Source organism: Brachyhypopomus gauderio, chromosome 11, assembly GCF_052324685.1.
Source record: "Brachyhypopomus gauderio isolate BG-103 chromosome 11, BGAUD_0.2, whole genome shotgun sequence".
Taxonomy (NCBI): domain Eukaryota; kingdom Metazoa; phylum Chordata; class Actinopteri; order Gymnotiformes; family Hypopomidae; genus Brachyhypopomus; species Brachyhypopomus gauderio.
Window position 1 is genome coordinate 15,785,674 of NC_135221.1, and position 13,483 is coordinate 15,799,156.

The 13,483-nt window shown below is 43.3% G+C and overlaps 3 protein-coding genes across 3 annotated transcripts in view; 2 read left to right on the top strand and 1 right to left on the bottom strand.

The window, feature by feature from the left end:
• The window catches only part of ric8a (RIC8 guanine nucleotide exchange factor A), a 22,053-nt gene extending 18,814 nt beyond the window's left edge, over positions 1–3,239 (top strand). Inside the window, exons 7-10 of the mRNA XM_077022311.1 lie at positions 1–56; positions 627–771; positions 1,716–1,835; positions 2,247–3,239. The exon at positions 1–56 is cut by the window's left edge and continues 89 nt beyond it. Coding sequence (XP_076878426.1) covers positions 1–56; positions 627–771; positions 1,716–1,835; positions 2,247–2,394 — 469 coding nt within the window. The 3' untranslated portion in view covers positions 2,395–3,239. The remainder of the gene's footprint in view (positions 57–626; positions 772–1,715; positions 1,836–2,246) is intronic.
• A 224-nt stretch (positions 3,240–3,463) lies between these two features.
• psmd13 (proteasome 26S subunit, non-ATPase 13) lies at positions 3,464–7,933 on the top strand. Its single transcript, XM_077022312.1, has 13 exons — positions 3,464–3,658; positions 3,924–4,002; positions 4,088–4,122; positions 4,225–4,280; positions 4,474–4,517; positions 4,624–4,710; positions 4,887–5,058; positions 5,192–5,271; positions 5,388–5,513; positions 5,816–5,878; positions 6,163–6,243; positions 7,259–7,375; positions 7,703–7,933. Exons 1-13 carry the CDS (start codon positions 3,558–3,560, stop codon positions 7,796–7,798), a joined length of 1,137 nt encoding a protein of 378 aa, XP_076878427.1. The 5' UTR covers positions 3,464–3,557; the 3' UTR covers positions 7,799–7,933.
• A 2,132-nt stretch (positions 7,934–10,065) lies between these two features.
• Positions 10,066–12,107, bottom strand: cox8b (cytochrome c oxidase subunit 8B). Its single transcript, XM_077022313.1, has 2 exons — positions 11,856–12,107; positions 10,066–10,258 (listed from the first exon to the last, which is right to left on the bottom strand). The coding sequence occupies exons 1-2, from the start codon at positions 11,964–11,966 to the stop codon at positions 10,163–10,165; spliced, it is 207 nt and encodes a 68-aa protein (XP_076878428.1). The 5' UTR covers positions 11,967–12,107; the 3' UTR covers positions 10,066–10,162.
• Between the last annotated feature and the right edge of the window lie 1,376 nt (positions 12,108–13,483).

The window sequence follows — 13,483 nt, forward strand, 5'->3', positions numbered from 1 at the left end:
CACAGACGTGAAGAAGTGTGCAGCGGAGTTCCTGTTCGTACTGTGCAAAGAGAGCGGTGAGACACCACACTGCACCGCAGCCCAGCGAAACACCTCACTGGGCTCCTCTGCACTGGGCCGGGTGGCACCTCGTGTACAGGCCTGTCTTTCCTCTGCTGACTGAACCCAAATCAAATGATGTGTGCAGTTTATGATGTATACGATGATGAGTTATGTTGTTAAAGCTACAATCTTCACACCTTTTAGATCTTGATTAATTTTATACCCAAGATCAAGTTAGCGCAGTGACTGATAAAAAAAATGTATTACAACATTTGTATTTCATAAGTACATAAGAGCCAGGTACTGATGGGTCTCATTTGACCTGAGGCTGCTTCCTGTCATTTAAGCTTCTGCTGTAATTTTTCATCATAAGTCACTCTGACTTTACTTTCCAAAATCGGGTTTGAAGAGATTGGTGAAGTAAAAAAGAATTAAATAATAAATAACTGAATGTTGAATTAAATAATTAAATATCAAATAACTGAACTTGTAATTAATTAATAACTGAATGTTCAATTAAATAATTAATAACTGAATGTTTTATTTGTGTGCTGAGCTGGCCTTTTGTCTTGTGTGTGTGGCAGTGTCACGATTCATCAAGTACACAGGCTACGGTAACGCCGCAGGACTGCTGGCTGCTCGCGGCCTTATGAGGGGAGGCTGGGAGCCCGGACACTACTCTGAGGACGAGGACAGTGACACCGAGGAGTACAGAGAGGCAAAGCCACAGTGAGTCACAGCACACCAGAGAAACCACACACACATGTCTACAATTACACCACACCAGAGAAACCACACACACACGTCTACAATTACACCACACCAGAGAAACTACACACACACATCTACAATTACACCACACCAGAGAAACTACACACACACATCTACAATTACACCACACCAGAGAAACTACACACACACATCTACAATTACACCACACCAGAGAAACTACACACACACATCTACAATTACACCACACCAGAGAAACCACACACACGTCTACAATTACACCACACCAGAGAAACTACACACACGTCTACAATTACACCACACCAGAGAAACTACACACACATCTACAATTACACCACACCAGAGAAACCATACACACACACGTCTACAATTACACCATACCAGAGAAACTACACACACATTTACAATTACACCACACCAGAGAAACTACACACACATTTACAATTACACCACACCAGAGAAACTACAGACACACTCACACATCTACAATTACACCACACAAGAGAAACCACACACACACACATCTACAATTTCACCACACTGCAGTGGTCACTGGAGGGGTGATGTGTATCAGAGCAGGTTCAGTAAGTGTGTTGATTTAGAACTGGTTTAGAGTGACAGTATGTGTGTTGAACCAGTTTTTACATTTTTTTAGAGGAAGCTGATCTTAGAATAGCACCACTAACTTGCCTACATCTCCACGGGGAGGCACTGCTGTTGTGCTCTGTGCAACTGCTTCTGAGTTTTGCAACACACTTTCACTACTCAAAGATTTCAGTTCAACTCTCCGTTCAACCTGAAGATGTGAGTGTTATGTGAGTGTGAGTGTGATGTGAGTGCCAGTGTGAGTGTAAGTGTGAGTGTAAGTGTGAGTGTGATATGAGTGTGATATGAGTATGATGCATGTGATGATGCTCCTGCAGTATTAACCCCGTCACTGGGCGGGTGGAGGAGGAGCAGCCCAACCCCATGGAGGGCATGACGGAGGAGCAGAAGGAGTACGAGGCCATGAAGCTCGTCAACATGTTTGACAAACTCTCCAGGTGCACACCAGAGTCAGGCTCCGCCCACCCAGCTCTTTACACACATGTACCACTGTGTTTTTGCATGTGTGTTTGTGTTTTACATTGTTATTGTCTCTTATTGTCTATTATTGTTTGTTATCATATGTTATTGACTGTTATCATCTGTTATTGTCCGTCACTGGCTTTAGAGAGTGGATGTAAAAATAACTACAGCAGGATCTCGGTGTAGATGAAATTACATATTTGTTCAGTGAAATAAGCCCTACGTATCTGAATAAACATCACAAGAGTAACTTAGAAACTCCACCATAGGTGATTCACAAATCTAAGTTTCCAAATCTACAGATCTAAGACTGTTTCATTTTCGTGTATCTAAAGAACAAAAATGCCTGTTTGGTAACTGTGCTGACTGACAAGCCTGTCCCTCAGGAACCACGTGATCCAGCCTCTGAAGCTCGGACCAGACGGGACAATGACCAAACTGCAACCCCACGAGCTGCACTGCCTTCCACACCAGCCGCTCCACAACCCGGAGCAGAACGAGGAGGAGGAGGATGATGAAGACCACTCGGACTGATGGTGCCCTCAGCCGCTCTCATTCACGGCTCATACCACCTCACAATAAAGAGCAGGATGGGTTTGGCGGCACAGATACAGCAGCGTGTGAAATGCGAATATATAAACTCTGCTGGTTAAGTATCCTGAAAGCAAGATAGTTCTCCTGCCACAGCATGGACGTCTTCTTCCATCTGCTCACACACACCTGAATTCTGAATTACACTATCTGGTATGTAACAGGCTCACACTCTCACACACACACACACACATACACACATGATGTTATTGCCACTATTCTGTTTTTGACAGTCTGTCCAGGCAGTAATATTTTTCCAACACAGCTGGTTTCTGCGTGACGTAGCTGGCCTGCACAGACCTGCCCAGGGTCGCTCTGTCATGCAGTGTGACACACCTGTTTTCTGCGCAGTACAGTTATCAGTGTGTGTGTGTGTGTTCTTTTAGAAACATGAATACAGTTTAAAAGCAGTTATCTTGTGTGTTCTACCCTAGTGGGTGGAGCCATGTTGATGTGCTCATTCAGTGCTTTAGCATATAGTGAAAGAGAGCAAGAACACCACCATGTCCTTGTGTGCAGACACCGCGTGATGTCTTTACAGCCGGATCATTTCATCCTGCAGGATAGTCACACTCCTAAACATCTTCTGGAAGATTTTCCAATTAGGATCAATGTTTTAACCACAACAATGAATTTTTCTTTTGTGTTAAAGAGGCAAGTTACTCAATATTGTCTTAAATGGCCTTGTGATATTTTGGTAAAGTTTATGTAAAGTATGTATGAAAGAATACTTAGTAATTTGTATTATGTTGTGTATTCAAAAGTTTTGTTGTGAAGTTATAATAAAATAAAAAAAATACAGAAGCTGAATATAATTCCTTAATTTCTAAGAGAAACTTTCCCCCACAGTTAATTCTCGTAGTTGCTGTGAGCTATTTCACTCTGCTTCTAGTTTCACTTTAGATTTATTTTTCTAAGCTAACAAACTGAACAAACTTCGAACGTCCTGCACGTCAAGCAATATCACATCTCACCACTTGGTGGAAGTGTTGAGTTTTCGACCTGGTCCCTCCTCACAAATCGAGGAGAAGAACAAGGCCGGTGTCGGGAGCTCGTATATCGCAGCGGTACGCTACCGAGAAGAGTGAAACCCCTCGGCCGCCAGGATGAAAGATGTCCTCGGATACCTCAAACAGCAGCAGAGCAAGAGTCCCACGACGGAAATGGCCACGGAATGGCACAAGTTGGAGGACCTGTACAACAGAAAGTGAGGCTGTGTCTTTGAACTAGGGTGGCGAGGCTGCTTGTGGCCTGTGGCGTTAGCTGAGTCACTCAGCCCGGCTAGCAGGCTAAGCTAACGGTGGTAATAACAATGTTATAAGAAAAATAATATCATGCTGTACTGGGAACATTATTTGATTATCTTGACTTATTAGTCAAGTTATGGTACCTGTGAAATCTGAATTAAAGATATAGAAATAGAGTATAAAACATACTCCAAATGCAATACTGGTGTTTTTCTGTGTTATTAGACTGTGGCATCAACTCACCCTGAAGCTGACTGATTTTGTCCAAGACCCCATCTTCTCCAAAGGGGACGCCATCATTCAGGTAAACCTTTTAGTGAATTTATTGTCAAATTAATCTATACGTTTCTGTACAGAGAAATGTAAACTGGATTATTTGTATTCCACAGCTTTATGAAAACTTCATCAGTGACTTTGAACACAGGTGGGTTTGTGCCACTTGCTGAGTTTCTGGTTTGAGAAACATACACAAGATGCATTTATTAATATTGTGATTGTATTACTAATTATTTATTTTTTATTTTAGAATCAATCCATTGTCGCTAGTAGAAATTGTTCTCCATGTTGTCAGACAAATGCCAGGTAACCGTGTCTGTTTGTGTGCTGTGACTGTGTGGGAGTGAACTGTTCATGTATAATAATTACTATAATTACTATAGTACTATAATGTATAGTAATTAATAATTACATTATAGTACTCATAGTATTATATATTATTATAATTATAATGTTCATTGTATCGTTACCTATTTAAACTTGTGTCTATTTTCAACAGATCCAAATACTGCCATAACTTTTCTTGAAAAAACAAAAGAAAAGGTAGTGTGGTATTTTATGCCATCTTTACAGTTTACTTGCTCAGAAAATGTGTCTTTATTTTATTCATGTTCTATTCTCTTTGTGCCATCCCCACCCCTGTAATAAGGTGAAGGCAAGTGATGAAGCAGTGATCCTGTGCAAAACTGCTATCGGAAGCCTCAAGCTAGACATCAGTGATCTTCCTGCAACAAAGGTAAGAGCAGGCCTGCTGTTGAGCTATGCTTGGGGTGGGTTGTTGGGTTTGGTGGGTTGTTGGGTTTTGTGGGTTGTTGGGTTTTGGTGAGATGGGTTGTTTGGTTGATGGGTTGTTGGGTTGTTGGGTTCAGGTGTCAGGTTGTGTGCTGGTTCTTACAGTCCTGTCTTCTTTAGAAACTGATTGAGGAGGTGGAGGTTCTGTTGAATGGTCTTGCGGGTGTGACGTCGGTGCATGGGCGCTTCTATGACCTGTCCAGCAAATATTACCGCATCATTGGAAACCACGCGCTCTACTACAAGGACGCGCTCCACTACCTGGGCTGTGTGGACGCCAAAGACTTGCCCGGTAAACCTCCGCACGAGGGGACTGGGTGTTCTGGACTGAGTAGCACTGTGTGAATAGCATAGACCCTATATTCAGGCCAAGATAACTGACCTTTGCTCAATGTGCTTACTGTGGTCTTTTATTTTTCTTTTAGAGGCAGAACAGCAAGAAAGAGCTTTTACACTTGGATTGGCTGGCCTGCTTGGGGAGGGCGTGTACAATTTTGGAGAGCTGGTATGTTATTGGACTAAACCTCCATGCAGCAGTTCCACCTGTAATTGAAGGCCTCTGTTGTTTATTGGTGTGGTTGGTGTTTATCGATTGATAAAGGTGACGTGCTTTATTTGTAGCTGATGCATCCAGTGCTGGAGTCCTTGAGAAACACAGATAAACAATGGCTCATAGAGACTCTCTACGCCTTTAACTCAGGGAACGTGGAGAAGTTTCAGGCTCTGAAATCAGTCTGGGGACAGCAGGTAAGGGGAGAGGATCTTTACACATGCTGGATATTTAATCTGATATTAAATATTTCATAATTACTCATATTTATTGGTGATTTTTTTAAACGTCAAAGCTGGAGTCTTGGTTATGTCAACATTTATAACCGTGTTGATGGACGTCCAGAAAGTGGCCCATACAACAAATTCTGCAGTGATATAATGACATGCCAGGAAGAGACTGTTGTGGTGTTGAGGGTGTGTGGGGAACAGGGAGAGATTGTTGTGGTGTTGAGGGTGTGTGGGAAACATGAAGAGACTGTTGTCTGTTTGTGTTGCAGCCTGACCTTGCTGCACAGGAAGCCAGACTCATGCAGAAGATCCAGCTTCTGTGTGTGATGGAGGTAAGCATCGTGATTGGCTGACAGAAGAACCACATGGGGGCTCATATCTGGACCTCTTAATCTAAATCCAGTCCTGGATTTTGTTAATGAACCTGACTGAACACCTTTTGACACTTCTGTCTGAAGAGAGAGTGGTATAAATCTGTAGATTACAGAAAGCTGGTATTTTAACACCTGTTCTGTGTATGCTTCTTAACAAAGCCAGTTCCTCAGTCTCATGCAGTTTAGAGATGGTTGGGTTTGTGTTCGTAATGAGTACCCAGCTATTTTAACTCTTTCCTCAGATGACTTTCACCAGGCCAGCCAATCACAGGCAGCTGACATTCCAGGAAATCGCTCAGAGCACCAAGGTCCCCCTGAACGAGGTATGTCCCCGGTCCCGTGGTTCTGGCCCTGCAGTACCGTGGTTCTGGCCCTGCGGTACCGTGGTTCTGGCCCTGCGGTACCGTGGTTCTGGCCCTGCAGTACCGTGGTTGGGCTCCACCACTGGCCTCCCGCGGTGCTGCAGGGTTTAGGGCAACAGCTGGGTGTGATTGTGTTTTTACAGCCTGAATATCTCGTTCACATCATATACTGTATCACAGTGATTAGATCATATTTAACTTGTTTTCTCTATTTTAGAAGGTTTTAGAATTCTTAGTCTATTGTAAATGCTGCTTTCTGGTTATTTTAGATGTTGCACTAGTTTGATCCGTGACACACACAAGTTTTACAACATCAGTTTTACAACATCAGATGTTCTCTGTCCCTCAGGTGGAGCTGTTACAGGTGTTCTCTGTCCCTCAGGTGGAGCTGTTACAGGTGTTCTCTGTCCCTCAGGTGGAGCTGTTACAGGTGTTCTCTGTCCCTCAGGTGGAGCTGTCACAGGTGTTCTCTGTCCCTCAGGTGGAGCTGTTACAGGTGTTCTCTGTCCCTCAGGTGGAACTGTTACAGGTGTTCTCTGTCCCTCAGGTGGAGCTGTTACAGGTGTTCTCTGTCCCTCAGGTTGAGCTGTTACAGGTGTTCTCTGTCCCTCAGGTGGAACTGTCACAGGTGTTCTCTGTCCCTCAGGTGGAGCTGTCACAGGTGTTCTCTGTCCCTCAGGTGGAGCTGTTACAGGTGTTCTCTGTCCCTCAGGTGGAGCTGTTACAGGTGTTCTCTGTCCCTCAGGTGGAACTGTTACAGGTGTTCTCTGTCCCTCAGGTGGAACTGTTACAGGTGTTCTCTGTCCCTCAGGTGGAACTGTTACAGGTGTTCTCTGTCCCTCAGGTGGAGCTGTTACAGGTGTTCTCTGTCCCTCAGGTGGAGCTGTTACAGGTGTTCTCTGTCCCTCAGGTGGAGCTGTTACAGGTGTTATCTGTCCCTCAGGTGGAGCTGTCACAGGTGTTCTCTGTCTCTCAGGTGGAGCTGTTGGTGATGAAGGCTCTGTCTGTGGGTCTGATCAGAGGGAGCATTGATGAGGTGGACCAGAAAGTCCAGATGACCTGGGTGCAGCCCAGAGTGCTGGACCTGCCACAGGTACCGAACACACACACACACACACACACACACAGCCCCTCGCCCCTCTTGCACATGCGTCTAGTCTTATTAATGGATTCAGGAATGCAGGAAGCTGGAGGCTGTGATGGCTGTTGGCGTCAGAGCCTGATGTCACCATCTCTAGCACAATCAGGGCTTTGACTGATCTTCAGTCTCTTCAGCACTGCACTGTGGCCTTTTCTACAAGGAAGCCTTTGCCCCTGAGTGACTGTGTGTGTGTGTGTGTGTGTGTGTGTGTGTGTGTGTGTGTGTGTGTGTGTGTGTGTGTGTGTGTGTGTGTGTGTGTGTGTGTGTGTGTGTGCACAGATCAAGGGTATGAAGGAGCGGCTGGACTTCTGGTGTGAAGATGTGAAGAGCATGGCTGTGTTGGTGGAGCAGCAAGCACAGGACATACTCACATAAGCACACACACACACACACACACACATACACACACACACACACACACACACACACTCTCGCAGCCCTGGGAAAATATCTGCTTGTTTAGTATTGGGATATGACCTGAGGTATTTCATTAAAGACGTTTTCAGAGTTGTTGTTTTTTTCTGCTGTTTTGTCCTTTCTGTCTATGCCGAGGGCAAGTGGATCCAAGATCAGCAACAGGCTCTTTCCTTCGTTAAACGGTGAACAGAACAATTTATTTCATGCCAGCCCACCAATTACATCAAATGAGCTTGTCGGGTTAAATCCCATTTGTAAAAATAACCTTCTTGCACACTACATAAAAGCGGGACTTAGGGTAGTTGTCTTTCCAACAGTCCAGAAAACTGAATTCCTAATGAGTGAAATGAAATGTTTAAAGATGTCTCCACTGAGATTTTTCACACTGTAAGTAGTAGGAGCCATTTCTTTTGTCCATAAAAAAAAAAAGATTGAGAAAATGATGACTGACCATATCTCCACTGTACATTGGTCATTGTGTTTTAGCTGAGTGAAAGAGAATATATTTATGCTCAGTGTTACAGTGACGTTGAGTTTAAGCCTCTTCTGTGAAATGTAGCATGTGAAACAGGTACGGTGGAGTGGAGGGGGCGGGGCCCCGCACTCCCTCTTAAGACTCCTCGTCCTGCGGGGCCCTGCCAGCCTCCCCAGGGTGGTGTCACGTGTGGAGATAATCGTTAACTGGCTCGTCTGTTCCTCAGGAACCAGGAGAGCAGTTACCAAGAGCAACGGCACAGGCGGTTGAGATAAGTGTGCTCGTTTTTCTAAAGCACGCTGCAGTGTGTGAGGGGCGGCAAACTGTGATGACCCGTACGGTCCAAGAAAGCACCAGGGGCTTCTAATGAAAAAGTGAAGTTAATGCACATGCACTTTTCCTCCAGTCATCCCACACCGCTGTTTACTGGTACGTGTTGGCCGTTTGGGTGAGAAGTGTGTGATGCTTCACTCGTCATGCGTCCTAATAGGTGGGGGGACCTGCTTCAGTTGGTGACTTCTGCAGAAATGCACTGCATTCAGCTCAGGAGCTTCTGACCACGAGTTGTAGGTTTGTGTGAGAACAGATCTCCATACTGAGCTGGAGCTCCATACCTCATCCTGCAGTTGGGCACCTCGAAAAACTATTTGAAAAGAAAAGGCGCATCATGATTGTGTTTATAGGCGTTATTTCTTCATGTGCGCCGTACAATCTGGTGTGTATTATCTGTAGTACACACTATTTCAAATCTTTACCAACGTGACTGGTCTCTTAGCAACATCCCACATAAATCCTTGCTATGGGAGCTGAGGAGCAGTTTGTATCTCACCGTAAAGTCTCTGTGGGGCTGTTTATCTGCTCTGAGAACCGTGAGGAACATGCCAATGAAGGAATCTAGCCCAACGGCCTCAGGGGTTTAATAGATGCTTCTTCCTGCAAATTCTCTCTTAATTTCAGGCCAACATATTGGTGTGTGTGTGTATATACATATATATATATATATATATATATATATATATATATATATATATATATACACACACACACACATTTCCTGTTCTGTTCTGGATTGTACCTCACTCTGAAATTCTAACTCGATCTGTTTAGCACATATTACTTTTTGGCATTTGTAGATTTTTAAGGTCTACAAATTTAAGGTCTTCTCTGGGACTGCATTTCAGCATCTTCATCTGACCTGATGATGATGATCTCACATCTGGATATCGCACTCCTGGACTCCCAGATACTTTTTATTTAAAGGTGACAGTAAGTTGGTCACTGGTGTCTTTTAAAAGAAAGAAAGAAGGTGCTTCCTCTCTTCCACCAGAGCAGATAACATCACCCAGGATACCTGATGATTAGCCTATATGGTCACAAACCACAAGCCTTCATATTGTCTCATATATTCCATGCATTTTCATGTATAATGCTAGAACCATTTCTGGGAGCAAAAGAGGGTGTATTAATATTACCCAGATTGCACTGCGCTGGGGGACCCGTAGCAGACCTTTGGACTTCAAAGAAACACAGCAGCAGACAATTGTGTGTAATTGTGTGCTTACCATAGCCTACATCTATAACTTCACTATTCAAAACATGCACACGTAACAACAGGGTTTGAACCATTTTCCACAATACTGAAGCAACATTAATCCAGTACTATTACCAAATTTCTGTCAGATCTGCATTATGCTACTTTTTAACTGTTACAATTGTATTACAATTTAATTGCAGTCTGTGAACTGAGACGTTTGCTTTGGTGGTTTGTACATTCGTTTATTTATGAGACATAAATAGGATTTTTGGGATGGAATGCAGATGTCCGATCTGACTGTCGCAGCACGTCCTCAGGGACGCTTCTTGTAGCTCTCTAGGTTCGCCAGGATCCATCCAGACGGAACCAGGATCGTCAGAAGCATCGCCAACATGCCAACAGCTTGTTCCTGTAAGGAGAGGAGCGCATGCAAACATACAGTTAAACATTTCAGTCTTGTTTAGTTTTGAATGAAGTTTCAAATACTGAGTAAACAGGAGAGAGTTTGGTCCATCTTTGACCTGGGGCAACAGACATTGGCCGCGTACCTCATCCAGAACCTGATTAGAACCAGAACTGGGTAATGGTACCAGGAAAAGCAGAATCGTATGTTGGTGGTTATTCTGCTGGGTGTGAGATTTGTGCCGATATCTAAATGATCAGCTGTAAGAGGGAATGATGTGTGACTATAACGGTATCCCAATTTAGATTGTATCAAGCAAGGGACAGTTATGTGTAAGAGAAAACAACAAAGCCAATCCTACTAGCAATAGTGGTAGTGGTTTAGGGGGGTGGGACTTATATATATCCCGCTCATATATATATATGAGTGGGATATATATAAGTCCCATATATATGACATCACTCACACACACACACAGATACAGATGTCTTAAAAGGAAGTAAGGAAATGCCCATATAAAATTCCTGAACATTCATCAAAACATCTAGCTGAATGCTATGACAAGCAACACTAAGCACAACTTTTAGAGCAACATTCTGTATTTTCATATATATACACTGTGTGTGTGTGTGTGTGTGTGTGTGTGTGTGTGTACGTCCCTAATCAGTTATCAGTCCGTCCTTGTTTGTAACTAGCTGAAGAGATCTGGGACTTACTTGAGGTCATGAGGTCTGTCAAGACGTAAACAAACGATTATCCAGTTCATTAAACTAAAGTAAACAAAAACAGTAAAAAGAAAAAAAAAACGCGTCTATGTAATTTCAATGCAAAATAACTGACAAGAGACAACCTTAAAATCATTTTTGAGTGTTGAGGAGCATTTTATGTGTTGTATTTTAAGTGTTAGGTGCAGTTTATGTGTTGTATTTGAGGAAAACATTTTACGTGCATGATTCTGTGCGTCCAACACCGTCGGGCATATCAGGCCTTGGCCTACTTTGACACTGTAGCCTCTCTACCAGGCCTAGCATTTAACAACGATATGTGATTTTAGTCCCAAAGTATTCTGAATTAATCCATAATACATTTTACAGAGGCACTTTGATCTGGCTCAGAAATAATTAACATTGGTCTAACCGGTTTCTGTAGTAAATGGTGTTTGACTTTATTTGGTCACAAGGTCACACGTTTGGCCGCTTCCCAGAAGTATTACTATACAGACTACACAGACTATACAGACTATACAGAATAGGGAGAAAACGGAGAAACCGACGACACCGTGCACCAAAACACCCGTTCTGCGCCTCATACACCCCATATTAAAATATAGACTACCGACTTGCATTTCATACTCCGCGATATCATACCATTGTACGTGAGGACAGTGACACCGCCAATGGCGTTAATCTTTTGGTTTCGTCTTCCTTTAATTACAAGGACAACGTGCGATATAAAAAAATCGAAAATAATTCGCTCTAATTATTATTTAATGCTCATATCATTAAAAGATGGAGCTACAGACGCGATAATCCACGTTTTGTTGATGAGTATATTCGCTGCGCGCTGCGTCGGCATGTTGGAGCAGATCTGGTGGGTTACTCACCCCAGCTGTCAGCTCGTGTTTGGCCGGCTTTGACATTATTCCGGCCCTGTGTGTAATCTGCTGTCTCACAGACGCCCTGAGCAAGTTGAAAGCGCGGCCCCCGATCGCCATTATGTCCTTTGGTGTGTGCGGGTAAGAGATCCGAGTGTGAAGAAATGCGGTGTGTGCTGCAATGTTCGGGAGGTCTGTGTCCTTGTGCCGGAGCGCCTGCTGTGTGTGTTCACCTGCCGGTGTCCTCTCGTACAGTGGTCCGCCCCCCCTCCGCTAACGGGTGTAATGCCTTATTGGAAAGCAAGGCTAAAGCAGACTTTTATTACAGTTTCATTACAGCCTCTGTGGATATGAGGCATTTTCATTTTGAGTTGTTTTTATTTTTGACTTCTGAAATGTAGGTCTGTGTTAAGCATGCACGTTAATTCTGCTGTGTGTGTTCTGTACATAAAGACTGGACGGAAGGACTTTTATGAACCTGTTTCGTTGCATTAAAACATCGCTTTATAGCGCACGGACACCAGTTGTTTCAGTAACAATAATCATAATTCGACAATAATTGTACACTTTGGCCATGATGATATATAACATAACATAAATTCGTATGAATACGGGAAACCAAAGATAGTTATAATAAAGGGATGGTTGTAGCAGCATCACTTTCACTAGGATTAACCAGGATTAACGTGGATGTTTGACACAGATCTACATGTTGGAAGTCAAAATGAAAATAACGTGGGTTTGAGTGCCAGGCTCCAGGCCATGACTGAGGTGCCCTTGAGCAAGGCACTTAACCCCAACTGTTCCCCGGGCACCGGGTTAGGGCTGCCCACCGCTCTGGGCACGTGTGATCTACAGCCCCCTAGTAATCACTAGTGTGTGTGTATGTGTGTGTGTGTGTGTGTGTGTGTTTTCTCACTGCACAGATGGGTAAATGCGGAGGACAAATTTCGATCACAATTGACAAATATGGCACATTTACATCTACTAAGATGTCCACCTCTCTCTTTGTTTTTACACGAGGTGTGTACACTCCCGTACTCACCGCATTACATATAGAGATTGGTGTGTAGATGAACATTCTCTTCAAAAAGCCCAGCTTCATATGTTATTACCATTTTCTATCTACATACTAGCTGGAAATAGCATATAGGCTATAGATATGTACTTTACTAGTTAGATAGGTAGGTGGGTGACTTAGTAGATATGAGTACAGTAGGTAGGCTCCTAGCTACATAGATTGGTAGGTAGCTCAGTATTAAGATCGGCATGGTGTTAGCTTAGTAGATAAGTTAGTAGGTTGCTAGGTAGGGAGATATTGAGGTTGGGGCTTTTTTACCAGTAAGGGAAACGCTTAAAATTATGGGATCAGTTTTCTGTTTGTTTGCTACTGGTGTATTGCTGACAGTGATGGCTAAGTTACATTGAGAAAGTAATCCGATTACTGATTACTGATTACTCCTTTTAAAAGTAACTTAGTTACGTTACATATTACTTGATTTTAAAAGTAACTACGTTAGATTACAAGTTACTTTAGTTGTTACATTAAGCAGCAATATAAAATTTTCCAATACTCACTTTATTGGAAGTGCATGTTTAACAGTAACAATGTATTGAAGCAGGTTCGGTAACCCAGG

Excerpts from the sequence above, each read along its gene's own strand:
- psmd13 (XM_077022312.1), top strand. The coding sequence starts at position 3,558 with ATGAAAGATGTCCTCGGATACCTCAAACAGCAGCAGAGCAAGAGTCCC. Across the intron at positions 3,659-3,923 it reads GAGGACCTGTACAACAGAAA|ACTGTGGCATCAACTCACCC; the intron begins GTGAGGCTGTGT and ends CTGTGTTATTAG. Across the intron at positions 6,244-7,258 it reads CCAAGGTCCCCCTGAACGAG|GTGGAGCTGTTGGTGATGAA; the intron begins GTATGTCCCCGG and ends TCTGTCTCTCAG.
- cox8b (XM_077022313.1), bottom strand. The coding sequence starts at position 11,966 with ATGGCGATCGGGGGCCGCGCTTTCAACTTGCTCAGGGCGTCTGTGAGA. Across the intron at positions 10,259-11,855 it reads AACACGAGCTGACAGCTGGG|GAACAAGCTGTTGGCATGTT; the intron begins GTGAGTAACCCA and ends CTCTCCTTACAG.